The sequence below is a fragment of the Aristolochia californica genome, unplaced genomic scaffold (assembly GCF_029961685.1).
Source record: "Aristolochia californica isolate CCGP_79_NKW_82.1479 unplaced genomic scaffold, dmAriCali1.0.hap1 SCAF_12, whole genome shotgun sequence".
NCBI lineage: Eukaryota > Viridiplantae > Streptophyta > Magnoliopsida > Piperales > Aristolochiaceae > Aristolochia > Aristolochia californica.
In genome coordinates this window covers 5,395,584-5,423,533 of record NW_027181793.1, presented here as the reverse complement: position 1 = coordinate 5,423,533, position 27,950 = coordinate 5,395,584, and the positions used below count along the sequence as shown (strand labels likewise).

The following is a 27,950-nucleotide window of genomic DNA, read 5'->3' as shown; positions in this document are numbered from 1 at the left end:
AAAATAATGAAATATAATTTAGGAGAGAGAAATATGCAATATCGACAGTGATTAATACCAAATTCAATAAATGCTCATTTCATTTGAAAACCCATAAATAACCCACCTATAACACAATTATAAAGGTTATTCTATTATAATTAACCTAGTTCTTGTCAGAATATGGCATCTATCAATAAACCAATGTTTATTCTTAGAAGGGTAACTAGATGTAGTGTTCGTATTGTCTCTATAGATGATATTGTTCTCTCAAGTGATGATTATAAGACATAGCTAACTTAAAGAATCATCTTGGATAGTACTGTCAAACATAATTAGGACCATTCTGATATTTCATACAACACAGGTCTTAATTCTATCTATATACAGAAGATTCTATTAATTTGCCCAGAGCCTCAGCCACGAACAGTCCTAGTGAATGACAGGACATCAAAATCCATTCTAGCCATATTTACTCAAAAGAAATATTTTCAGTTTACCCTTCAAAGACTAGTTGTTTCTTTTCCTGCAACCTTGGAATTGTGTTTTCCATCACAAATCTCACTGTCCTGAGGACCCACAAAAAGAATGAAAATGCTACCTGAAGAGAAGGACGAGCACTAATAAAACAAAAAGCCTAGACATAACCTCATGGGCTTATACTGTCCTATCCTGTGAATTCGATCTTGAGCATGTTGCTCCACTGCTGGATTCCACCAAGGGTCCGTTAAGAAGACCTGATATCAACTCCAAATTACAACAACATCACTAAAATGAACTAATGACAAGTCCAAATGATATAAAACAATAAGGGGGCACATTTGTGGAGTGGTAACATTAATAGGATAGACATCAGTAGCTAAATTGCTCACATTAATTCAGGGTCACGCCACTAGCTGTCAAGCTCATAAGTCAATGCACTAATGAGGTCAATGCACTAATGCAAACAACATATATATGAACGTTTCCACTACCAGTAACATCAATAACAACTTGAACCTTTTGAATGGAATAGTTAATCAAATCCATGAATGAAATGAACTGGCTGAACACTTCCTTTAGCAGAACCATCACTTTCAACCATGAATCTGATCTCCTCCCTCTGCACAAAACTTAACATTATATGATTGATGGGAAGAAATGAATTAATTGAAACAAAAAAAATGGAGAGACTAGAGTCGAATGACCAGAGAAAATGTCCATTAAAATACTAGGAGAAATAGCTTTCAAGATACAATAGTTACCAGAGCTTCAATCTTTGTGCTAGTATGAAAATCTTCAAGACAAATTTTGTTTAGGATACTTGAACATTTAAAACCCTTAACGGTCAAAGCACCCTGTTCTGGACTCTTCTTTGCAGTGAAATTAACAGTTAAGAGGTTTTGAACATGATGGACAAGCAACCTGTCCTAAGCCTGTTGAGTATTCCATTAAACAGGCCTTACAGAAACAATGCTCACATGCAGTGACCTGAGGTAAGTAAGATAAATAGGAGAACCAAGTTGGTCAAAAGTGGAGCTGATAACTTTAACAATCTCTTTTTTGCACAGAAGCAAAGAGTAAGAAAATGTTACATCATGATTTTTCTCACCACTGGATCCTCTGCTTCCTCATGGCAAATCCCACAATCCTGTGCTTGTAGAACATTGGACTTAGCAGTATTCATATTTGCAGTTTTAGAATAGATAATAAGGTATGGACGATCAACAGCCTGGGTAAAGTAAGTAAGGTTAATCAGTACCATTTAACAAAATTTGTTAAAAACATGAATGAATTGTATAGACAGATTAAGGAGCGACTCCAAATTATCCAAAATCCAGTTAAAAGAACCTCCATGAAACCCTTCTCTTTCATTTTATCAGCTTTACATCGTTGATAAGAAAGATAAATTTTTCTTATTGGAGTTAAAAGAGTACTAAGCTATGATGTAAGTCTCGATGAACTTGATAGCGAAGAACTTCCAGAAAGAAAAGGGAGATGCATGCAACCTCCTTGTATGATGAAAAAAGAAGACCCACCCATTCAATGAAAGAGACTATATACTTGCTAAGTGAGATTGGTGGGGGTGGGGGGGCTTTCTAGCAACATTGTTACTGTGGCATGTAAGCAAGTACACTGTAAATAATACACCATATTAGTGCGGTTAGCACTGATTCTAGGAATATCTCGTTCTTCAAAGTGCACACCTACTTTCCCAGTTAATATTTGAATGAAATCCTTTTCTAACTAATGGAGTTGATATTTTGCAATTTATGAACATTTCTAAGAGATCATGGCCGGGATCCTAAACTTGGATTCAACAGGATGATGAATTCAAAGATACAGCCAAAAAAACCAGGTTCATTATTCACACGGATGAATCCAGTAAATTTGGGAAAAGGCATACAAGACTTTCAAGAATTTATTGCAAAAACATCTAATTCTATCTCCACTAAGTGCCCTTTCTCTTACATCCATGAAGACAAAATATACAACTGGTGTCAGCAGTTCATTTCAGAAGAAAGGACTCATTGAACTGGGATCATTAACTAATGTAGAGTTTGGATCTAGCTTCATCCCCAAATGACCAGCCACTTAGGAGGTGATTATCCAACCTTACAAACCAACAAAATCTCAAGCCATTTTAGATGTGGGAATTTTACTCACACTAACAGCCCTCATCACATCCACGCCCAATAGAACATGCAGGCAGACAAGCCTGTGGAATGAATTTGGCACAAAACAGACAGACAAATTAGGTTGGGCTTAGACCTACCTCTGATAAAGTTTAGGCCCTGTTTATTCCAAATCACAAGCCAAAGGTCTATTGTCCAACCTTATAAATCAACAAAACCCCAAGCCTTGTTAAGAAGTGGGAGTTTTTACCCACTTTCACAACTGCAATAATAGAAATAATAGAAAGAGCTACATTTTTGTATATCTCCCAGCTTTTGTTTCTATCCATCGACTGGTAAATCAGAATCCCGTGGAAGAGCAGCACGAAAGCCTTACGCTATTGAAATTCATAACTCAGCGAGTTCTGTTTACCGATGATCATAGCTCTCTGCTGCTATCGGTATTGGCATCTCTCTATCCTTTCTCTCTGTTTACCAATGTCTCTCTGGTATTGATAAGATTTCTCGATTTCTCTGCCATTTGAAGCTCCCGCTTTTTTCTGCTATATCATGTTTTGAAAAATGAGAGGGAAGCATCAGCTCCTCTTTGTCTCTGGAAAACAGAATGGGGATTGTCTCCAGACCATAATTTCTTTGGCTCCAGCCGTCATGATTTTCTCTTGAAAGCATAAAACTTAAAGATGAAAAAAAAAAAAAAACTAGATTTTTCAAGCAAAGAACAGACGTGCAAGCTTGATGAATTCGGGTGGCTATACCTGAAGCCTGCAACAGGCTTACCTTGCTGTTATAATTGTGCGGTGCTTATCTTGTTGTTATCATCGTGATGACATTGGTATTCATCTCCTCGTGCAAGGATGTGAATAGCAGCATATCTGTTTTAGAAAGGAAGCTCTTTGATTTCATGAATAGCAGAGTATGTTACCTTCTGATTATCATTAGTTGTTATCTGCTTGATTCATATGAGAATACAGAATCATAAACAACTCTATTATCCGATACAACAGCTATCTGTTCCGAGTTACCTGTTATCTGTTATCTACTTTTGTTCACTACAACGGTTGCATTGCCAACTGTTCTGATAGCATCACTAATCATCCGAGACAGTCTCTGTCGGTATTATCTCCAAGTGCTATTGGTATCATTATCTTCCGAACCAGCTGGTGGATTACATCTGATCTAGCTTAATCACGATACTGCATTCGAAACTTGCTAGACTTGGCTGAGAAATTTGGCTGATTGATTTCCAAACGCTACTGCTTATCCAAGATTCTCTTCTATCTTCGTAATCTCATTCAAGAAATCTAATTTCGACAACTGCCATCTATCTCCGGAAGTTTATTTTCGTCGCCATTTGATTGCCGTAAAAATCGCTATCTCTCTGCTGGTTTCAGAAATTCCCGTAATCTTCATTGTTGTGTTGCTATTTTTGGAGATTTGCTGGAAGATTTCCACTATTCTATTTTCGGGAAGATTTTTGTTGCTTCTCCAAGTTCACTGGCCTTTCCTTCTCCAGCTTCGGCGACGATGAAGTTGTCCCGCTCTATTTGAAATCGTCGCAGGGAGGAAGACGAAGGTATATTTTGGGATTTAATTCCCCAAGTTAGGTAATGTTTTAATCATGCACAGATTCAGCACAGGACCACCAGGTGGTTGACCCAACAACGATTCTGCTGACCCGAGGATCACTTGCTCTTGCTCTGCCGAGTTAACTCGGGTCAACTCAGGTCCGAGTCAGCCTGACTCAGCCCACTTATTTTCTACCTCGGTTATACGGGTCCGGGTTAGAAGGTTTATACTTATTTTTCCTGTGACTCGGCTATATTGGTCTGATCTTACTCGGTTCGACTTAGTTCTCTATCTCCGGCTGGATTATTATCTTAGATCATTACTCAATTCCAACATACTATTTGATGCAACTACCTTATTTACTGATGGACTCGCTATGGACTATTTCATGTGTCCTTATCACCCTTAAGGACTTCTATTATTTATCGGTTATCCGCTACTATACAACTGCATATTTGGTGCATGTTATTTGGGCATTGGCCCATTTCCGCTACTGCTATTGTGTCTCTTTGATTGAGACTTTATTTCTGAAGAAGAACTCCTTGGTCGCTTGCCTTGGGTCCATCATGGATTCAGCACAGGACCACCGGGTGGTTGACCCAACGACAATTCTGCTGACCCGAGGATCACTTGCTCTTGCTCTGTCGAGTTAACTCGGGTCAACTCAGGTCCGAGTCAGCCTGACTCAGCCCACTTATTTTCTACCTCGGTTATACGGGTCCGGGTCAGAAGGTTTATATTTAATTTTCTTGTGACTCAGCTATATTGGTCTGATATCTTACTCGGTTCGACTTAGTTCTCTATCTCCGGCTGGATTATTATCTTAGATCATTACTCAGTTCCAACATACTATTTGGTGCAACTACCTTATTTACTGATGGACTCGCTATGGACTATTTCATGTGTCCTTATTACCCTTAAGGACTTCTATTATTTACTGGTTATCCGCTACTATACAACTGCATATGTGGTGCATGTTATTTGGGCATTGGCCCATTTCCGCTACTGCTATTGTGTCTCTTTGATTGAGACTTTATTTCTGAAGAAGAACTCCTTGGTCGCTTGCCTTGGGTCCATTATTTACTGATTGTTGTCGGCATTGGTTCCTCTAATGCGGATTTTGAATTTCTTAGAAAAATAAAGCACATAGTGCCCTCGGCATCTTATTTTCCATTACCCATTACCCTTTGGTAGTCTTTCTCCTGCCATCCTTTATTTGACTCTCACTTACCCGTATTGGCTAACCCTGTTAAAGCATTGCTTTGGTTGGTCCCTTTGATTTATTTGGGTGTTTTAAGTCTACTCAGACTTCTTATATATATACCCATGGGTCTTTTATTGTCGTCTTGTGAATGACAAGCCTTACCCACTTATCACCCATTTCTACCTTTGAGAGTCGATGCTTGGGTTGGGACACCGTGATGGAGGAGTTTATTACTACATATATGTTATTTGGTTCAAACTGGGATCACTACCATTACCTCCCAGCTTGAGGAGTATTGGAATATATGATGTAATTAGGGAGGCACTAATGTAATTAGTTAAAAAAAAATTTCTTCTTCATTCTTATTAGGGTGAAGGGTATGCTTGTAATATTGGTAATTTTGATACCTATAAATATGACTTATGGGGGAGGGTTTGGTTAAGTCCATAACCTCTTCTTCCTCCTGTTTTCTCCCTTTGGGTCTCTCTCTTTTCTCCATGAGCTAAATCCATGGAGTCTTAAAAATTAACATAAATAAGGGAGAGGACTCTCTAAACCCTAATCTCTCCAACACTTTTCTCCTACAAATTTTCACATGGTATCATAGCAGCAATGATTGAGATGGAGAAAGAAAATATGGAAAAGAAAAAGAAGAATACATGGGGAATCAGGCAGGGAGATCCTCTCTCTCCTTTTATCTTCACGCTCATTGGGGAGCACTTGGCTGCCATGGTCGGACTAGCTAAACAGGCAAGATGGCTAAGGCCTACCTCCTCTGATCCAGCTCAAGACATTGGCCTCCTTCAATACACAAATGACACAATTATTTTCTGTGAAGGCTCCCTTAGCCAAATTCACAACAAAAGTACCCTGCTTAGTTTATTTGAGATCTCATTGGGACAAACAATCAGTTGGGTAAAATTATCCATTTCTGGATTCAACATTGAGCCAAGTTTGCTTAGCTCAATGGCAAGCTATCTTGGGTGCAAAATCGAGATGTTTGCTAGAACATATCTGGGACTCCCCCTAACTCCTCGGCTCCCTTCTAAGGCTTCTTGGCACCCTATCATTGAGCGATTGGAAGGGCGTTTGGCCTCCTAGAGGGGGAAATTCCTTTCAAAAGCTGTGAAACTGGTTCTGATTAAATCCTGTTTACATGGAATTCCCAACTACTTTTTGTCCATGTTCCGTTGTCCTGCTTCAGTCAGGAAAATAATTGAGCTTCTAAAAAGAAGATTCCTTTGGGGAGGGCCAAATGGGGAGAAAAAATATCATCTAGTAAAATGGGAGGAGGTTTGCAAACCAAAATCTCTCGGTGGTTTGGGTATTCATGTTACTACCACTACAAATTCTGCACTTCTCCTTAAATGGATATGGAAATTCAATCTCTATCCTGCCTTAATTTGGAGAGCTCTTGTTGCGGCAAAAGCTAACAAGCATTCAGGTTGGTGGATTGAGGGGGGACGATTCTATTCTCTCTCCCCTGCTTGGAAAAAAATCGTCAGACTTCTTCCTAAATTCAAAAAGGCAGTAAAGTGCTACATCAAAAATGGTAGCTCAACAAAATTCTGGAATGATTAGTAGATTGGCCAATCCTGTCTCAAAATTAGCCATGAAACAATCTCTAACATTTCAGTTAATTATAATGCCTTCATCTCTGACATCTGGTCAAACAGTGGGGATTGGAATTTAAACCTCAGAAAACATCTCTCTAATCCTGTAGCCATTCTAGCATCCAATCTCCTCGAAAGCCTTCCGCAATGAAGCCCAACAACACAAGCGATACTTTAATTTGGACACCATGCTCAAAAAGGTATTTTCTCCACTGCCTCTGCCTACAACTTCCTATGCAACACATTCACAGCCCATCCAAAACACCTTGCGGCCTCAGCCTAGAACCTCCTCGCCCCGCCACATGCAAAAATTTTCATTTGGACCGCCTGCAGAAATAAAATCTGATTCTTTAATCTGGAGGGGTAGCCAAATCCAAGACCCACTTTGCCCTTTCTATAAAGTTGCTCTAGAAATAGCCAAAATTCTCCTATCATGCCAGTTTGCCCATTTGGTTTGGACCTCTCTTTAAAATAAAATTGGGCTCCAATGCTATATTGCTGCAAATCTATCAGCTACTATCCTCTCATTTATAGGTTCCAGACTCCCAAAGTTAGGAAAGATAATTATATCATGTTGTATTGGTCACATTCTATGGGTACTATAGAAAGAAAGAAACAGGAGGAAATTCAAATTCAAATCCTCCCCAGTTGAAGTTCTGACTAAGCAAATATCATGCCAAGTATCTATTTGGCTCCTTCACCGAAAAGAATTCAGAAACTTTAGCGACACCAACTTCAGGGAAAATTGGCAGTTAGTTGCAAGTCTCTATCAGCCCTATTGCCCACCGGTCCATGGCTATTTGGACCCCACCACAGCTAGGACACTTCAAGCTTAACTTTGATGGGAGTGCTCTCAGATGCCCTGGTCTTGCAGGCTACAGTGGAGTTATACACAATGCAAACGCCGATCTCCTCTTCTCTTATGCGGGCCCCCTTGGAAATTTTGATTCCACAATAGCTGAATTATCGGGACTACTAAACGGAATCAAAAAAATTTCAAATCATCTCTTGGGTCCACTCTGCATCAAAGGCGACTCAAAGGTGGTCAGCAACTGGTGTGCAAAATCCATCAAGCCCCCGTGGCGTCACTGGGATATGCATTCGGAAATTTGTAATTTAATTTTCATTTGAATTGTAATTTGAAGCATATTCCTCGCTCTGCCAATCACTTGGCAGACACCTAGGCCGAGGCGGGCATTTCACTCCAACACCTTGTTGTGGAGGAAAGTCCTCCGACCTAGGTTTGTTTGTACTTACTCTTCTCTTTTAATCAATTAAACACTTCTTCAAAAAAAAAAAAAAAAAAAAACAGAAAAAAGCTACGAGTTGGCTCCTTCTTCTTTCATGAATCTCCACATGAAATCAAGGTTGGAAAATTCTTTTCCAAAAGAAGAAGCAAGAAAAAATGAATTAAGGAAGTAGTTTTTTGAAAAGTCAAGGTGGCGCCAACGTATTTGAGGAAAGTTTCTCTTTTTTTAGAGATCAAACCACCTCAAGATCTCCTTAATTAGGCTTGATTTATTTATCCTCAATTATTCATATCTTGCCTAAATAAAAAAAGGACTGAATCTAGACTGGTTTTTGTAAGTTAGTGTCAACAATTATTTTTGGAAAGATCTTGAACATCTTAATCTATCAACAAGAAAGAGGAAATTGATTCCTTAATGTTTTGGTGTTCTTGATTAATTTTTTCCTCGTAATCTAAAAGGAAGATAAGAGGTCTGATTAAAGTATCTTTTGGCCAGCACTCCTTGCCTAGTGGATATGTTACTTGCTTAAAGGGCTAGTTATGCTCGGGTACTTCCTCATTTTACCCAAGCTGGTTTACCTTGTCAAGGATATTGATTTTTGACTAGGCTTGATTCTCGATTAGTGAAGCTTATTCCTTAGGCTATATCATCTCTTTTGTTGAGTAAATTATCATTCTCGACTTGTCTCTAATGGCTGAAGAACACATTGGTAATGTTGGAATATGGGCCCAAACCCACACGACCAAGGAAGGCTCATACGTCCAAGTGTGTTAGAAGATGGGCTCAGGCCCACACAACCAAGGAGAGCCCACACAACCAAGGAGAGCCCACACATCCAAGAGAGGTGGAAGATGGGCTAAAGCCCACAGACCAAGGAGAAGGCTCACACAATGGTGGTATAATGGTAAATAAAGTATCATCTCATAAAGATGCATTGATGTAATTAGTTTAAGTTTCAAAGGCATAATTATATTATTGTAATTTTACTCATCTATAAATAAAGCTTCAAGGGGAGGTTTAGGACACAAATCCATAACCTCTTTCTTCCTCCTATTTTCAAACATATTTGCATCTTCTACTCAACTTCAAAGAAACCAGAAAAACTGGCCAGAGTTGCTGAATGTGGCCCAGTTTTCATACAATCTGTAGTAGACTGAGTCAACCGGACATAGTCTATTTGAACTCACAACCGGGCGCTAACCGTGTGTGCTAATGAGCATCATTCCAGACGTATCTGGAAAGAGCCCAGCAGCACACCAATTTTCCAAACGCCGGAGGGAGAAGCAAGAGATGGCCAAGGTCTTTCTTTACCGCGTAGCACGGAAGATGAAGAAGTATGCAGATTTAAAAAGGCGGGCAGTAGAGTTCAAGGTAGGCAACCTTGTCTTGATCAAGATACAAACAAAACAGTTCTGATCTTTACGCACCAAGAACAAAGGCCTCATCAAAAGGTATGAAGGGCCTTTACCCATTACCAAATGGTAAGCTTGCATACCAAGACCAACTACCAGACGGGTTTAGGATACATAATGTCTTTCATGTAAGCAATCTTAAGCCCTATAACAAGGACCCTAACCCTGGACGTATTGTACCTCCCTGACCACCCATTGATGTAACTACAACCTTTGAGCGTCACGTAGATTACATTATAGCGGACCGTTAGGTAAGCCAAAGGGGGAGACCTCAGCTGACAGAGTACCTGGTCAAGTAGAGGGGCCTTCCTGAAAGCGAGGCAACCTAGCATGAGGTAGCTGAGCTATGGCAGTTTGAACCAGCAGTAATGGCATACCTTGATGGCACGCAAACGAGGTCGTCTGCATTATGGCGGTGGGAGTATGAAACAAGGGGCAACCAGCCGAGTCTAGACAGCATACCTACATGCCCACCACACAGCTCCAGCACAAGGGAAGGCTACGCGCATATGGCAAAGGAAGCGTGTATGGCAGCCATACGAGTGTGGGACGCGACATCGGCAAGCCTAGCACACCCACAAGCCCTTGGCGCAACGCACGCAAGGCTGGGCAAGTCGCACACACGGCAAAAGCAACGTGCGCGCCAGCACCACACGGCCAGCACCACGCGGGCAGGATGGGGCATGGCTGGCCAAGAAGGGGCGTGCGCCAGGCCAAGATGGGGTTGCCACCAAGATGGGGCGTCCAACAGCACCGCAGGCACACCTTCGCTGCAGATGGGGTTGCGGCCAAGATGGGGCGTGCGCCAGCCCTGCGCACCCCAACAGACGTGTGCACGCAAGCGCATCCACGCGGCATGCGGCAAAAGGGGTTGAGGCCAGAATGGGGTTGCGGCAAGAGATAAGACCCGACGCCAGAATTCAAAATTTCGAAAACTGGCAGGTTTCTGGGCATTTCTAGAGCCTTCTAAAGGCCAGAGATGGGGCTTATAAATAGGACGAGCCTCCCCCTTTGTCAAGGTAATCTTAGCATACTTTGTTTTTCAATTATATAGAGAGTTTTAGCCTTTGGCATTCAAGAGTGTTTGGCCACCCTTTGTAACTTTGTTTTCTCAATACAAAGTTAGCATTCTTCTTCCATTTCTTTGGTCTTTCCGTTGTTCTTCTGTGTTGCAACATCGAGTGTGGAGGTTGACTAGTTCTTGGAAGGGCTAGGCCACACGAGGTAGATATTCCTCTTGGTTAGACGGACTTAGCCGAATCTAACCGCGTGACAAATGGTATCAGAGCAAGCATTCTATCCATGGCATTCACAAGTGGTGATGTAGCAGCAAGAGGTAAGGAGTCACTCTCTGAAAATGATTTACGATTTGGTGATTTCAAGTCCAAGCTTGTTAGCATGGAGAATCAGTTTTCAAGACTGAAGGAGTTCGTAAACGACATTGCACATGCATGGCTACCTGTCCCTGACTGGTTCCAAGGATTTGAGGACGACATACACAGTGCAATGGCCGTAATGCGAGCTGAAATCGGGAGAGTTGACGGAAATGTAAAGACCATTGCGGAAGAAGTTCGGGCAAGACTCACCCTATGCGAAAGAGCCCTTGCGAATGGAGGAGGTTTACAAGGAGGTGCCAAGATCAAGATTCCAGAGCCAAAAGCCTTAACTGGAAAACGCGACCCAAAGGTAATAGACAACTTCCTTTGGTAAGTAGAGCAGTATTTCAATGCTTCTAAGTTGACCAGTGAAGAAGCCAAAGTTAGTACTGCATCTATGTTCCTTGCGGAAGATGTTGGGCTATGGTGGAGGAGAAGGACTTCGGATGAGCAAGGAGATGAAGCCCCAGTAGAGACATGGGAGGACTTCAAGAGTGAACTCCGACGCCATTTATTTTTGAAGGACGTGGACTATCAGGCTCGAAAGGAGTTGCGTGCCCTTAGACAAAAAGGTACGATTCGAGAATTGTCCAAGCCTTCACTTCTCTCATGCTATGCATTCCTCGTATGTCCGACGAGGATAGACTCTTTGCATTTCTGGTTGAGCTAAAGCCTTAGGCAGAGACCGAACTTCATAGAAGGGAGGTAAAGTCCTTGGCTGCAGCCATAGCCACGACTGAAAAGTTGACCGAGTTTGAGCGAAAGTCGGAGGACAATGCTACTCGGCCACACAAGGACAACAACTTCAACGGTAGGAAGAAGAAGAGGCCAGAGAAGGAAAAGGCTAGGACCGAAACCATCAACACTCGCCACACCAACAGCAAAAAGAAGGACGATAGAGGTAAGCCCTTCAAACGCCCTCTAAAATGCTTCATTTGTGAAGGGGGAACACATGGCAAGAGATTGCCCCAAGAAGAGATTGTTAAATGTTGCACAACCTGAGAGCAAAGAAGAGGAACCACGGATGGGGGCTCTATCCATGCTTCATGTTGTTCGTTCGAAAGAGGCAAAGACGATTACCAAGGAGGTAAGACAAAACCGTAATCTTCGCAACTTGGATATCCTTATCAATGGGTTCCAAGTCAAAGCTATGGTAGATACGGGAGCTACACATAACTTCGTTTCGGAAGAGGAAGCGAGACGTTTGAAGCTCAAAGCTACAAAAGATAACAGCCGGATGAAGGCCGTAAATTCTGCTGCGAGAAAAGTCTCGGGTGTAGCCAAAGCCGTTTCTACCAACGCTAGAAATTGGGTTGGGAAGCTTCACCATTGTACCCATGGATGACTTCAAAGTCATTATAGGCATAAATTTCCTCACAACTTGTAAGGCCTTTATTTTACCATCACTAGGCGTAGGAGGCATCCTTGATGAGGGAGGGGCTTGTATGATCAATGGTTTTAAGAACAATGTAACTGAATATGTAGACTCAATCAACGCCCTCCAACTTAAGCGTGGTCTTAAGCAGAGTTGTTCCACCTATTTAGCTGCCTTTTGTGATGTAAAAGGAGGACATGGCCCAAGTGATACCGAAGGAAATGACGGGGGTCCTGAACGAGTTCAAGGACGTCATGCCAAAGGAGTTACCCCATTGTTTGCCACCAAGAAGGGGAATAAATCATAAGATCGAGTTGGAATCTGGAGTGAAGCCCCCCTCAAAAGCCCCTCTTACCACATGGCGCCTAAGGACTTGGAGGAGTTGAGGAAACAACTGGGCGAGCTACTCGAAGCGGGGTTCAATAAGCCATCCAAGGCTCCTTATGGGGCACTGGTCTTATTTCAGCGCAAGAAAGATGGTTCTATGCGCTTACGCATCGATTACAGAGCTTTGAACAAGATCACCGTCAAGAACAAGTATCCTATATCGTTGATTGCTTATCTGTTCAACCAACTAAGAGATGCTCGAGTCTTTACAAAACTTGACTTGAGGAGCGGTTACTATCAAGTCAGAATTGCAGAAGGAGATGAACCAAAGACTGGTTGTGTCACCAGGTACGGATCAAATGAGTTCCTTGTGATGCCATTTGGTTTAACTAACGCTCCAGCCACGTTTTGTACGCTTATAAATGAGGTTTTCAAAGCTTTTCTAGACAAGTTCATGGTGGTGTATTTGGATGACATTGTCATCTATAGCCGCACAATGGAGGAGCACCTACAACACTTGCGAGAAGTGTTTCGAGTCTTGCGGGAAAACTCCTTGTTCGTGAAAAAGGAGAAGTGCTCCTTTGACCTAAAGGAGGTATCTTTCCTTGGCCAGTGGATTGCAAGAGGTCGCATTTGGATGGACGAGTCAAAGCTGCAAGCTATTCGTAAGTGGACCGAGCCAACCAAGGTAAAAGAACTTCGTAGTTTTCTTGGTTTGGCCAACTACTATCGCAGGTTCATCAAGGGGCTCTTGACCTTAGCGGCTCCCCTAACGGACCTCCTGAAGAAGGCGCAAAAGTGGCACTGGACAGACAAGTGCCAACATGCTTTCGAATCGCTCAAGCAAGCCATGATAGAGGGACTTGTCTCACAGCTTGCGGATTTCAGCAAATTGTTCGAAGTGCACACGAACGCATCCGACTTCGCAATTGGGGGCGTCTTGGAGCAAGATGGTTATCCGATTGCCTATGAAAGTCGAAAGCTGAACGAGACAGAGCAGCAATACACAATTCAAGAAAGAGAGATGACTGTTGTGGTACATTGCTTGCGCACCTGGCGCCACTACTTGCTCGGGTCAAAGTTCGCTGTTCGAACGGACAATGTGGCGTCAAGCTATTTTCTCACGCAGAAGAAGTTATCCCCCAAGCAAGCAAGATGGCAAGATTTCCTTGCCGAATTCGATTTTGAGATATTGTACAAGTCTAGAAAGACGAACGCAATGGCGGACGCCTTGAGCCGGAGGACAGACCATACAATAACTATGGAGACAAGCACGGCGCTTGGTGATGAATCTAACTCTCTTTCTCGTTTGCAAGGTGTTGCAGCTATCAGCCAAGTAAGCATCCCTATTCTTGATCGAATTCGAGTTTGCAGGCCTACAATCTTGTGCAATCAGCAGTACTTGACGAAACTCGGCGGTTTGGCTAGAGGACGGCCTACTCAAAACAAAAATTGGCAGGCTATATGTTCCAAAGCACGACAATCTGCGGAGGGACTTATTGCGGGAGTGCCATGATACTCTTTGGGCCAAAAACGAACCTTAGCACTGGTGTCTAGGCAATATTTTTGGCCAAACATGGATCAAGACGTGGAAGAGTTCGTTCGCACTTGCCTGGTGTGCCAACAGGACATGGTGGAACAAAGAAGACATGGAGGACTTCTAGACCCGTTGCCGATACCTAAGCGACCATGGGTATCTGTCTCTAAGGATTTCATTTCTGGCCTTCGAAAGAGAAAAGGCCTAGGATTGATTCTCGTCGTGGTAGACCGGTTCAGCAAATACGGGACGCTCATCCCAGTCACCAACAATTGCACCGCCGAGGAAGCTGTTCAAGCCTACATGGCCAATGTGGTCAAGCATTGGGGAGTGTCGACCACAATTATCAGTGACCGAGATCCACGATTCACAAGTAAGTGCTGGACTGAATTATTCAAGTTGCTTGGAACAACTCTGAATTTTTCTACTAGCTTTCACCCTCAGACCGACGGACAGACTGAGCGTGTGAATGCCTTGTTGGAGCAATATTTGCGTCATTTTGTTGATGCAAACCAGAAAAATTGGCCAGAGTTGCTGGATGTGGCCCAGTTTTCATACAATCTGTAACAGAGTGAGTCAACCGAACATAGTCCATTTGAACTCGCAACCGGGCACCAACCGTGTGTGCCAATGAGCATCATTCCAGACGTATCCAAAAAGAGCCCAACGGCACACCAATTTGCCAAACGCTGGAAGGAGAAGCAAAAGATGGCCAGGGTCTTTCTTCACCGCGCAGCACGGAAAATGAAGAAATATGCAGATTTAAAAAGGCGGGCAGTAGAGTTCAAGGTAGGCGACCTTGTCTTGATCAAGATGTGAACAAAATAGTTCCAATCTTTGTGCACCAAGAACAAAGGCCTCATCAACAGGTATGAAGGGCTTTTTCCAAATACCAAACGCATTGGTAAGCTTGCATACCAAGTCCAACTACCAGCCAGGCTTAGGATACATAATGTCTTTCATGTAAGCAATTTTAAGTCATATAACAAGGACCCTGACCCTAGACGTATTGTACCTTCCCGACCACCCATTGATATAACTACAACCTTTGATCGTTACGTAGATTACATTATAGCGGACCGTCAGGTAAGCCAAAAGGGGAGACCTCGGCTGACGGAGTACCTGGTCAAGTGGAAGGGCCTTCCAGAGAGCAAGGCAACTTGGCATGAGGTAGCTAAGTTATGGCACTTTCAACCAGTGGTAATGGCATACCTTGATGGCACGTAGACGAGGTCGTCTGCATTATGGCGGTGGGAGTATGAGACAAGGGGCAATCTTAGCATAGTGGCATACCTTGATGGCACGTAGACGAGGTCGTCTGCATTATGGCGGTGGGAGTATGAGACAAGGGGCAATCTTAGCATAGTAGCGGTGGGAGTATGAGACAAGGGGCAATCTTAGCATAGTCAAGTTGAAGGCCAAAGGCTCAAACTCTATATACAATTGAAAAGCAAAGTATGCTAAGATTGCCCCTCGTCTCATACTCCCACCGCCATAATGCAGACGACCTCGTCTGCATGCCATCAAGGTATGCCATTACCACTGGTTCTAACTGCCATAGCTCAGCTGCCTCATGTCAGGTTGCCTCGCTCTCTAGAAGGCCCCTCCACTTGACCAGGTACTCCGTCAGCTGAGGTCTCCCTCTTTGTCTTACCTGACGGTCCGCTATAATGTAATCTACGTGATGCTCAAAGGTTGTAGTTACATCAATAGGTGGTCGAGGAGGTACAATACGTCCAAGGTCAGGGTCCTTGTTATAGGGCTTAAGATTGCTTATATGAAAGACATTATGTATCCTAAGCCTGGCTGGCAGTTGGACTTGGTATGCAAGCTTACCAATGCGTTTGGTAATGGGAAAAGGCCCTTCAAACCTTTTGATGAGGCCTTTGTTCTTGGTGTGTAAAGATTGGAACTATTTTGTTCGCATCTTGATCAAGACAAGGTCGCCTACCTCGAACTCTACTACCTGCCTTTTTAAATCTGCATATTTCTTCATCTTCTGTGTTGCGCGGTGAAGAAAGACCTTGGCCATCTCTTGCTTCTCCCTCCAACGTTTGGCAAATTGGTGTGCCGCTGGACTCTTTCCGGATACGTCTGGAATGATGCTCATTGGCACACACGGTTGGCGCCCTGTTGCGAGTTCAAATGGACTATGTCCGGTTGACGCACTCTGTTGCAGATTGTATGAAAACTGGGCCACATCCAGCAAGTCTAGCCAATTTTTTCTGGTTTGCATCAACAAAATGACGCAAATATTGCTCCAACAAGGCATTCACACGCTCAGTCTGTCCGTCGGTTTGAGGGTGAACTTGAAGAATTCAGTCCAGAACTTACCTGTGAACCGTGGATCTCGGTCATTGATAATTGTGATCAACACTCCCCAATGCTTCACCGCATTTGCCATGTAGGCCTGAGCAGCTTCCTCGGCGGTGCAATTGTTGGCGACTGGGATGAACGTCCCATATTTGTTGAACCAAGCAACTTGAATAATTCAGTCCAGAACTTACCTGTGAACCGTGGATCTCGGTCATTGATAATTGTGATCAACACTCCCCAATGCTTCACCGCATTTGCCATGTAGGCCTGAGCAGCTTCCTCGGCGGTGCAATTGTTGGCGATTGGGATGAACGTCCCATATTTGTTGAACCAGTCTACCAACACGAGAATCAATCCTAGGCCTTTTCTCTTTCGAAGGCCAGAAATGAAATCCATAGAGACGGATTCCCATGGTTGCTCAGGTATCGACAACGGGTCTAGAAGTCCTCCGGGTCTTCTTTGTTCCACTTTGTCCTATTGGCACACCAAGCAAGTGCGAACGAACTCTTCCACGTCTTGATCCATGTCTGGCCAGAAATATTGCCTAGAAACTAGTGCTAAGGTTCGTTTTTGGCCCGGATGGCCAGCCCAAAGAGTATCATGGCACTCTCGCAATAAGTCCCTCTGCAGATTGTCATGCTTTGGAACATATAGCCTGCCTCCTTTTGTTTTGAGTAAGCCATCCTCTAGCCAAAACCACCAAGTTTCGCCAAGTATTGCTGATTGCACAAGATTGTAGGCCTGCGCGTCCGTCCGTAGGCCAGCTCAAATTCGATCAAGAATAGGGATGCATACTTGGCTGATAGTTGCAACACCTTGCAAACGAGAAGGAGAGTTGGATTCATCACCAAGCGTCGTTCTTGTCTCCATAGTTATTGTATGGTCTGCCCTCCGGCTCAAGGCGTCCGTCACCGCGTTCGTCTTTCCAGACTTGAACAACATCTCAAAATCGAATTTGGCAAGAAAATCTTGCCATCTTGCTTGCTTGGGGGATAGCTTCTTCTGCGTGAGAAAATAGCTTGACGCCACATTGTCCGTTCGAACAACAAACTTTGACCCGAGCAAGTAGTGGCGCCAGGTGCGCAAGCAATGCACCACAACGGTCATCTCTCTTTCTTGAATTGTGTACCACTGCTCCATCTCGTTCAGCTTTCGACTTTCATAGGCAATCGGATGACCATCTTGCTCCAAGACGCCCCCAATTGCGAAGTCGGATGCGTCCGTGTGCACTTCGAACAATTTGCTGAAATCCGCAAAGCTGTAAGACAAGTCCCTCTATCATGGCTTGCTTGAGCGATTCGAAAGCATGTTGGCACTTGTCTGTTTAGTGCCGCTTTTGCGCCTTCTTCAGGAGGTCTGTTAGGGGAGCCGCTAAGGCCGAGAACCCCTTGATGAACCTGTGATCGTAGTTAGCCAAACCAAGAAAACTACAAAGTTCTTTTACCTTGGTTGGCTCGGTCCACTCACGGATGGCTTGCAGCTTTGACTCATCTATCCAAATGCGACCTCCTCCAATCCAATGGCCAAGGAAAGATACCTCCTTTAGGCCAAAGGAACACTTCTCCTTTTTCACGAACAAGGAGTTTTCCCGCAAGACTCGAAACACTTCTCGCAAGTGTTGTAGGTGCTCCTCCATTGTGCGGCTATAGATGACAATGTCATCCAAATACACCACCACGTAGGGGTGGCTTCGAACCGAGCCGGTTCGCGAGCCGCTCGAGTTCTGCTCGGTTCGATTAGTTTTATATCGAGCTCGAGCTGAGCTCGAGCTCAGAAATAGGTTCGTTTATATTAACGAGCCGAACCCGAGTAGAGCCAAGTTCGGCTCGTCGGCTCGCGAACCGGCTCGTTTTAACGAGCGGCGATTCGGGAATCGGGGGAGTTCTAAAAATTTTTTCGGGACAGAGAGTCCCTTCCCTTCCGTCCTACCCGTCTGGAACCATACTTCTCTGCCATTTCCTCCCATTTCCATACCGTTTCAACATGATTTTCTCGCAAAAATCACTGTCCGTCGGCGGGTATTCATGGGAAACGGGGGATTTTGGTCTTCAAATCCCTCATTCTCCCTCTCCCTCTTGGATTCCTCAATCTCTATCAAAGACTACGATTTTTTCGTCTTCCTCTGCGATTTCTTCCTGTTCTATCTTCTTCCTCTTCGATTTATTCATCCGAAGTTCTTCCTCGCCGACGAACGAAAGCCACGGTCCAACGGGAGGTAAGATTTTTATTTAATTTTATTTTTTTTTGCGTCGCCGACCTATCCCTACAAAATCTCTAAATCTTGTTTCGTTTAAGCAGTGATTCTTCATTCTTTGAAAGGTTTTGGAGATATCCCCGAACGGCGAACACTCTCTATTTCTGTAAGTGTTGATTTTTATTTTTTTTTCATTTTTATCTTCTGTATGTTTTCTTCCTCAGCAATTTCGGAGTTGATTTTTGTTTTTCATTTTTATCTTCTGTACGTTTTCATATGAAATACCAGCCCCGATAAAAGAAATATCATATGAGCCAACCATAAAAAAAAATTATCCTATAAGCTAGAACTAATATGTTTGCCATCCACTTCTTGTGTAACTAGTTGCATTTACTATGTCTAGGAAACAATTTCTCATCAGAAATCCAGTTGACCAGTTGTATATAATTCTTTGAATTACCACTAAATCACTCACACTGAATACTTTGGACAGGTTAAAAGCTGTGGCAGCAAGTAAATAAAAGTAAAATTCAATATGAAAACAAAAATCAGTTAACTCATAAAACTATCACAATATACTTAAGTCTGTCCACTTCTGGCAGGGTAACAAGCAAGACTCACGTGTGCACTATTCATAAAACAAATGAGTAATCATGTTCTTGTAGAAAATAGTTATGGTAAAGCAAGGGATCACAAATGAAACCTCATGAAAGATCATAACTACACTGCCTTCAACCACCTGAAAGTTAGATGAATAGCTCTAAAAATGAAAGTTGCTTACACTCAAAACTTGATACTGATACTTAATTAGCAAATTCACAGTCACATCAGTCTTTGATGAAGAACAAAGAAACTGCATTTGGCTGCTTACATCCATGCACACTAAGAATATTACAGGAAGATGATAAAGCTAAACACAACATTTCTTCCATCAATAAAGTATATTTTCTTAATATTGACCATATAACAAGCAACCCTTCTCCTTTCCAACAAAAGTTTGCTCCAGAGTAAGCATTGAAGTTTCAGCAATGTTAATAACCACTATCTTTGAACGTTCAGAAGAAAAAACAAGACAGATAGTAATTGAAAGGGAGTCTCCCAAAGGAAAGACCTAACCTCTGTGCGACAAATAGGTTGCTGGAGATCCATTTGGAAAGGAAGTACCATTAGATAAGACTCTTTTTTTTTCAGCACGTTTTTTTCCTCTGTGATTTCAGTGTTGATTTTTTTTTTCATTTTTATCTTTTGTAAGTCTAGTTAGCCTTTGGTTGACAGGACTCTGGGGTTCGTTGTATATGCTCCAGATAAAGTTAAATACATCATTTTAATCATTTTTTTACCTTTTTTCCTCAATCAATAAGTTTATCTCGTATCGTTTTCTATCATGTGGTTTTTTTTAAGCACGAAGAAAATTTAGCAGACCATGTAGTTGATTATTATCTTATTACTCACAGGCCTAAACTTTGACCTTCCAATTTCCATCTATATTGCTATCAGCGGTATTGGTTTTAAATGCATAAAATTTTTGTTCTCTCTTAAGAATCTGTTTAAGTTGAAAAGGATCATTCATCCTTTGCTCGACATTGCATTCTGTACAGTCGTCATTCATATGTTGTCCTACATTTGGTATCCTATACGATTTTCCTGTGGACAAAGTCTCAAAACCCTTCTTCTAGTCACAATATATGGATTATCAACATTTTCAATGTACAATGCACATCTACTTTTGCTAGTTCACTACTTATATTGATCTTTGTTCATATAGATTGTGTCCATATTAATTATATTTTATCTGGTAGTGGACTTTTTTTATCCAAAATGCAATGATTAGTCTTTACCTTTTTTTTGCAGCTTCTATTGTGACTTGGTTCTGTTTTTTTTTTTTTTTCAATAACTTGAGAGAATTAAAATTACGATAACATGCTCTTTGAATCAATTGTGTAGACAAAAATCATGTCCTAACTGCAAAATTGTAAAAAAAAAACCCTATCTGGTGTGATCAGAGCTTGTTCTGTCTTCATGTGTCTTTTTCTTATTCCTATGGAACTCTTCCTCTTCCTAAATATAATATTGTGGTCCATAAAACAACCATAATAATTAAATTGTTGTTCACCAAAACAAAACTTTTTTTATGCATATGGAACTCAACCCAATTATGTTATGTTAGACTAGTAACAAGTCTAGTAAGTATGTATTCATCATACATATTAGATCAGAACATTTCAGAATACAGTACATAATTTTTATTTTTAGACCCAATATTTCGTTGAATTGATACGTTAGATACAGACCGATGTAAATTATATCTCTTTTTTGCAATCGATTTTTATCCTTCCTCTTCAATTTCTTCATCCAAAGTTCTTCCTCGCTGACGAGACGAAAGCGACGGTCCGACGGGAGGTAAGATTTTTATTTAATGTTCTATTTAAGTTTTTCATCATGGTAATTTTAATATTTTTAACGACATTAAGTAACTAGTAGTGGAAGAGTATTTTTTTTTATCTGACAATAACTAATTTATTTATTTTTTTGTCATAGGTGGAGATTTTGCTCATGCAAGGACGCATATTATTTTCTAGCATTAAGAGAAACAACTATAGTTTGTAATTTTATAATGGATTTATAGTTTTTACTTAGGTGATTGTAAATTGATAGTGATATTTCATTTAATTTTGTTGTGTTTGATTATTTTATGGAGCTTATTTATAATGTTATGCAATGTATGAAGTGTTTAAACTAGTTTATGGAGTGTGTAAATAATTTCATAGAGTGTTTATGGAATGTATAGATAATTTGATGGAGTGTTTATGGAATGTATAGATAATTTGATGAAGTGTTTATGGAGGTATTATGCAGGTATTATGCAGGTTGTATGTATATTGATTATGCCTAATTTTAAGTAGAGGTCATGTCGAATTTTATATTGGTATTATATACATAGATTATGCTTAATTTTAAGAAAAAGCTATGCCCAATCTTATATATGTATTATATATATATATATAGGTTATGTTTAATTTTATGTAGAGGTTATGTCCAATTTTATGTAAAATGTATGTATAATTTTATATATAATTTATTTAATATATATTTTTTGAAAATTTTTAAATATATGTGGAGGCTCAAGTTCGGCTCGAAGCTCGGCTCGAGCTCGGTTAAAATTTTTGGGCTCGAGCTCGATAACAATTTTAAGCTCGAGACGAGGCTCGGCTCGAAGCTCGGCTCGAACATAGGCAGGTTTGGGCTCGGCTCGGCTCGATGCCACCCCTACCACCACAAACTTGTCCAGAAAAGCTTTGAAGACCTCATTCATAAGCGTACAAAACGTGGCTGGAGCGTTAGTTAAACCAAATGGCATCACAAGGAACTCATTTGATCCGTACCTGGTGACACAACCAGTCTTTGGTTCATCTCCTTCTGCAATTCTGACTTGATAGTAACCGCTCCTCAAGTCAAGTTTTGTAAAGACTCGAGCATCTCTTAGTTGGTTGAACAGATAAGCAATCAACGATATAGGATACTTGTTCTTGACGGTGATCTTGTTCAAAGCTCTGTAATCGATGCGTAAGCGCATAGAACCATCTTTCTTGTGCTGAAATAAGACCGGTGCCCCATAAGGAGCCTTGGATGGCTTAATGAACCCCACTTCGAGTAGCTCGCCCCAGTTGTTGCCTCAACTCCTCCAACTCCTTAGGTGCCATGCGGTAAGGGGCTTTTGAGGGGGGCTTCACTCCAGGTTCCAACTCGATCTTATGATCTACTCTCCTTCTTGGTGGCAAACAAGGGGGTAACTCCTTTGGCATGACGTCCTTGAACTCGTTCAGGACCCCCGTCATCTCCTTGGGTATCACTTGGGTCATGTCCTCTTTTACATCACAAAAGGCAGCTAAGTAGGTGGAACAGCCCTGCTTAAGCCCACGCTTAAGTTGGAGGGCGCTGATTGTTCTACATTTTTAGTTACATTGGTCTTAAAACCATTGATTATACAAGCCCCTCCCTAATCAAGGATGCTTACTACACCTAGTGATGGTAAAATAAAGGCCTTACAAGTTGTGAGGAAATCCATGCCTAGAATGACTTTGAAGTCATCCATGGGTACAAGGGTGAAGTCTAACTACCCAACCCAATTTCCAACGCTGGTAGAAACGGATTTGGCTACACCCGAGACTTTTCTCGCAGTAGAATTTACGGCCTTCATCCGGCTGTTATCTTTTGTAGCTTTGAGCTTCAAATGCCTCGCTTCCTCTTCCGAAACGAAGTTATATGTACCTCCCGTATCTACCATGGCTTTGACTTGGAACCCACATATAAGGATATCCAAGTAGAGAAAATTACGGTTTGGCCTTACCTCCTTGGCACTCGTCTTTGCCTCCTTCGAACGAACAGCATTAAGCAGGGATAGAGCCCCCATCCATGGTTCCTCTTCTTTGCTCTCGGATTGTGTAGCATTTAACAATCTATTCTTGGAGCAATCTCTTATCATGTGTTCCCCTTCACAAATGAAGCATTTTAGAGGGCATTTGAAGGGCTTACCTCTATCGTCCTTCTTTTTGTTGTTGGTGTGGCGAGTGTCGATAGCTTCGGTCCTAGCCTTTTCCTTCTCTAGCCTCTTCTTCTTCCTGTCGTTGAAGTTGTTGTCCTTGTGTGGCCGAGTAGCATTGTCTTCCGACTTTTGCTCAAACTCGGTCAACGTTTCAGTCGTGGCTATGGCTGCAGCCAAGGACTTCACCTCCCTTCTACGAAGTTCGGTCTCGGCCCAAGGCTTTAGCCCAGCCAGATATGAAAAGAGTCTATCCTCGTCGGACAAACGAGGAATGCATAGCATGAAAGAAGTGAAGGCTCTGACATATTCTCGAATCATACCTTTTTTGTCTAAGGGCACGCAACTCCTTTCGAGCTTGATAGTCCACGTCCTCCGGAAAGAAATGGCATCGGAGTTCTCTCTTGAAGTCCTCCCATGTCTCTACCGGGCTTCATCTCCTTACTCATCCGAAGTCCTTCTCCTCCACCATAGCACAGCATCTTCTGCAAGGAACATAGATGCAGTACTAACTTTGGCTCTTTCACTGGTCAACTTAGAAGCATTGAAATATTGCTCTACTTGCCAAAGGAAGTTGTCTATTACCTTTGGGTCGCGTTTTCCAATGAAGGTTTTTGGCTCCGGAATCTTGATCTTGGCACCTCTTTGCGAACCTCCTCCATTCGCAAGGGCTCTTTCGCATAGGGTGAGTCTTGCTCAAACTTCTTCCGCAAAGGTCTTTACATCTCTGTCAACTCTCCCGATTTCAGCTCGCATGACGGCCATAGCACTGTGTACGTCGTCCTCAAATCCTTGGAACCAGTCAGGGACAGGTAGCCGTGCATGTGCAATGTAATTTACAAACTCCTCCAGTCTTGAAAACTGATTCTCCATGCTAACAAGCCTGGACTCGAACTCACCAAATCGTAAATCGTTTTCAGAGAGTGACTCCTTACCTCTTGCTACTACATCACCACTTGTGGACGCCATGGATGGAATGCTTGCTCTGATACCAGTTGTCACGCGATTAGATTCGGCTAAGTCCATCTAGCCAAGCGGAATATCTACCCCGTGCGGCCTAGCCCTTCCCAAGAACTAGTCAGCCTCCTCGCTCCTTGGATCACACACTCAACCTCCACACTCGATGTTGCAACACAGAAGAACAACGGAAAGACCAAATAAATGGAAGAAGAATTCTAACTTTGTATTGAGAAAACAAAGTTACAAAGGGTGGTCAAACACTCTTGAAGGGCAAAGGCTAAAACTCTCTATACAATTGAAAAACAAAGTATGCTAAGATTGCTTTTACAAAGGGGGAGGCTCCTCCTATTTATAAGGCCCATCCCTAGCCTTTAGAAGGCTCTAGAAATGCCCAGAAACCCGCCAGTATTTGAAATTTTGAATTATGGCGCCGGGTCTTATCTCTGGCCGTAACCCCTTTTGCCACGGGCCACATCCTGCAACTCTGGCCAGTTTAGGACACTAATCCATAACCTCTTTCTTCCTCCTATTTTCAAACATATTTGCATCTTCTACTCAACTTCCAGGCTATGTATAGTTACTAGAGCATGGTATCAAAAAGTGCAATAGAAACATATATAGTCATAGGAAATGTTAAGCAAAGTTGTAAAAAATGTAAAAAAAAAAAAACTTAGCAAGACGAGATTGGATCCTTACCTATTTCAGCTTCTTCCACACCGACATCAAGGCTAACATAATCAGCACATTGTCTATCAGAAAAGAAAATATCCTCACCCCCAGGCTCTGCCATTTGATTCTCAGATACAGGTGACCTAATACCCCCACCATCAATCAACTTGAGACAATCAAAGTAACAGTCTCTGCCATTTCTCTGCTCTTCTACGCGTTTTCGCTTTCCACACTTGCTTCTTTTGTTTTCTTTGTGATGGACAAATATGCTGATTTAATTAGCCTAGTGGACAAATACCCTTTTCTTCGAAGTACAGACAGACGTAAGTATGCTTCTTCCTACACTAAATTTGCCAAAAAAATGTACATAAGTTGCCCAAAATCTAGTTACCAAGAAACCAAACTAATGATATGCCAACATTCTCAACTACAGAATAAAATACAATCAACCAAGTTCTATTTTCTTCACGACCTTGATAATGGCAACAAAGAGAGTTTAAGAATGAATAATCATAGCAACCCACAAAAAAGCAAAAACTTCAAGAAACACAATGAAACAACAAAAGATAACAATAAGGTTCTGATTCTTTTAGAGTGGAATCTACCGCCAAGTACATCATAAAAACTCATGGCATCTGATGCAGTACATTGATTACTAGTGGAAGAAGAAAGTCATCTAAAAAAATTGAAGATATGTAAAAGATGGAAGAAAAATTTCTATATTTGTAAAGTTACTATTTTAGGAAAGTATTCTATCTTGGTACTTTCTATATGATTTTTTTCTCTTGGGCTAGCTACTACTTGTTACAAAAGACACCTAAACATTCAAGTCCTCCCTTAGGTACTAGAAAACCATGAATTCCTTGAGTTGAGAAGATAATGGATGGTTACACGTTTCCAGCTTTCTCTACCAACTTTATTTCTACGTTTAGTGATGTTAGCATCCAACAGCCCTGGACCTATTAGGTTGGGGAAGTTATCCGCCACCATCTGGGGCAGATCCTGTACCCTTATTTGGATGCTAGACAATTCATTCAATTGCAATGGAGGCATGATCTTTTGCACGGTCTCTTTCATCACATGGATCATTTCACAGCAGCCATCATCATGGAGGACTCTAAGGTGGTGATTTCATGGGTAAAGGGGATTGCACTCCCTCCATAGCTCTTTTATTAGCAGTTGTCCTAAGAACATTTTCCAATCCTAGTCTTTTGTAAATGGTAGTTTCTTTCCTACTCAATAAAACATGTCTGATCCAATAGCTATCTTGTAGAATCTTTCCTTCCCCCCGCTCATATGCCAACTCTAGATATCAATATAGATTCAGCCATCCAGCAATTAAACAAGCCAAGGTCATCTTGGTAGTGTCATATTGATTATCTTTTCTATTACAAGTCAAGATATCAGAATACCAAGGTCATCTTAGTATTCACTCTGACATAAACACCCTATATCGAACCCATCCGTCATCATTACTACTCAAGTTGCATGAGAAACCTTAGGAAGCATTTAGGTTGTTTAGAGAGATACGTTCACTATTACATAAACACCCTATATCGAAACCATTCATCATCATTGCTACTCAAATTGCATGAGAAACCTTAGGAAGCATTTAGGTTGTTTGGAGAGATACGTTCCCCGGGTGTGGTGAATCTCGATGGGGTTGCCATAATTACATTCTTCAAGCTTGTAGTTATACTGAAAGTAAAGATCAAGGCATGTCAATCCACGGCCTAGATATATCGAGAGGTTTGAATCTGATACATTTGTAGATAATTCACTAATTGATATGTATTGTAAATGTCTTGATATGGATTGAGCTTATAGGTCTTCAACGACATGCATCACAGCAGCAATGTCACTAGAAATTCTCTCATCTAGATTAGTTCATGATGAGAGATATGCAGAAAGGTTGCACTTATTAAATTTGATGCACAGAGCGGGGTCTGGGGCAGATACTATGACATTATTGGATCTCCTTCAGGTGTGTCGGAGTCTTGGTGAAACAATATGGTTCAAATGCATCCTATCTATTGTACTTCGAATGGGGCCAGATATGAACATACTTGTGTGGCATTCCTTATTGGGTGCATATTCAAAATGTGAAAAGGTCGATTTTTCTTGGAAACTGTTTCAAGAAATTGGGCAAAGGATTTTGATCTCTTGGAGTATAATGATCCAAGGCTTGGCCCAATGTGGTATGCCTGATGAAGCCATGAGCCTCTTCATAGAGAAGTTACTATCAGTGGAGAAGCCTAGTTCAGCTACAATTTCAAGCCTTATAAAGGCTTGATCAGTCTCAGCTGTAGTGGAAAGGTCAAGTTGGTCTCATGCTAAGGTGATCAAAACCAGGCTCCTAAATGATCTGGCAATTGGGACTGCCATTGTAGAGATGTATGGCAAATGTGGAGATATAAATTCATGAAGAATAATGTTCGAGGAAATGAATGAAAAAAAAAAGCAGTATCATGGAGTGCAAAGATAGCAGCCTGTGGTAGGAATGGCCAGGCACAGGAAGCCATTTCTTTGTTCAATGAAATGTTACCTGGTGGCATTTGCCCTAACAAAGTGATAGTTCTTTCAGTACTATCAGCTTGTAGTCATGGGGGGTTGGGGGAGGAAGGATGGTCTATTTCTAAACAAATGATTCAAGATCATGGTTTTGAGACTGAATCTGACATTACTCGTGCATGGTCGACATCTAAATTATAATCTGAAGAAGCCTGATGAATAAAGAAACCGAATTTTGTTATGCTCATAACCATTTTTGACAAAGTTTTCTGCTAGCAAGAACCTAGATTTCGTAAAAGAGAAATGGAACCATAAAGATGTTAATAAGTTGGACATGCTACTTACTAATCTTTCAGTATCTTTCACCCGAGGCCGATCACCCAAGATTGTGTTATTTCCTTTCAAAGAAGCCGTCAACGGTCCCGAGACGGAGGGATTGCCTTTCGCCTTCTTGCTAGGGTTAATTGTTTGGTTCCTAAAGGGGGGAGTGACGAAGCCTGGGACGA

General features: G+C 41.9%; 1 protein-coding gene across 1 annotated transcript; it reads right to left on the bottom strand.

The window, feature by feature from the left end:
• Position 1: 1 nt before the first annotated feature.
• LOC137946148 (uncharacterized) lies at positions 2-27,950 on the bottom strand. Its single transcript, XM_068792351.1, has 4 exons — positions 27,790-27,950; positions 1,554-1,690; positions 979-1,081; positions 2-716 (listed from the first exon to the last, which is right to left on the bottom strand). The coding sequence occupies exons 2-4, from the start codon at positions 1,643-1,645 to the stop codon at positions 600-602; spliced, it is 312 nt and encodes a 103-aa protein (XP_068648452.1). The 5' UTR covers positions 1,646-1,690; positions 27,790-27,950; the 3' UTR covers positions 2-599.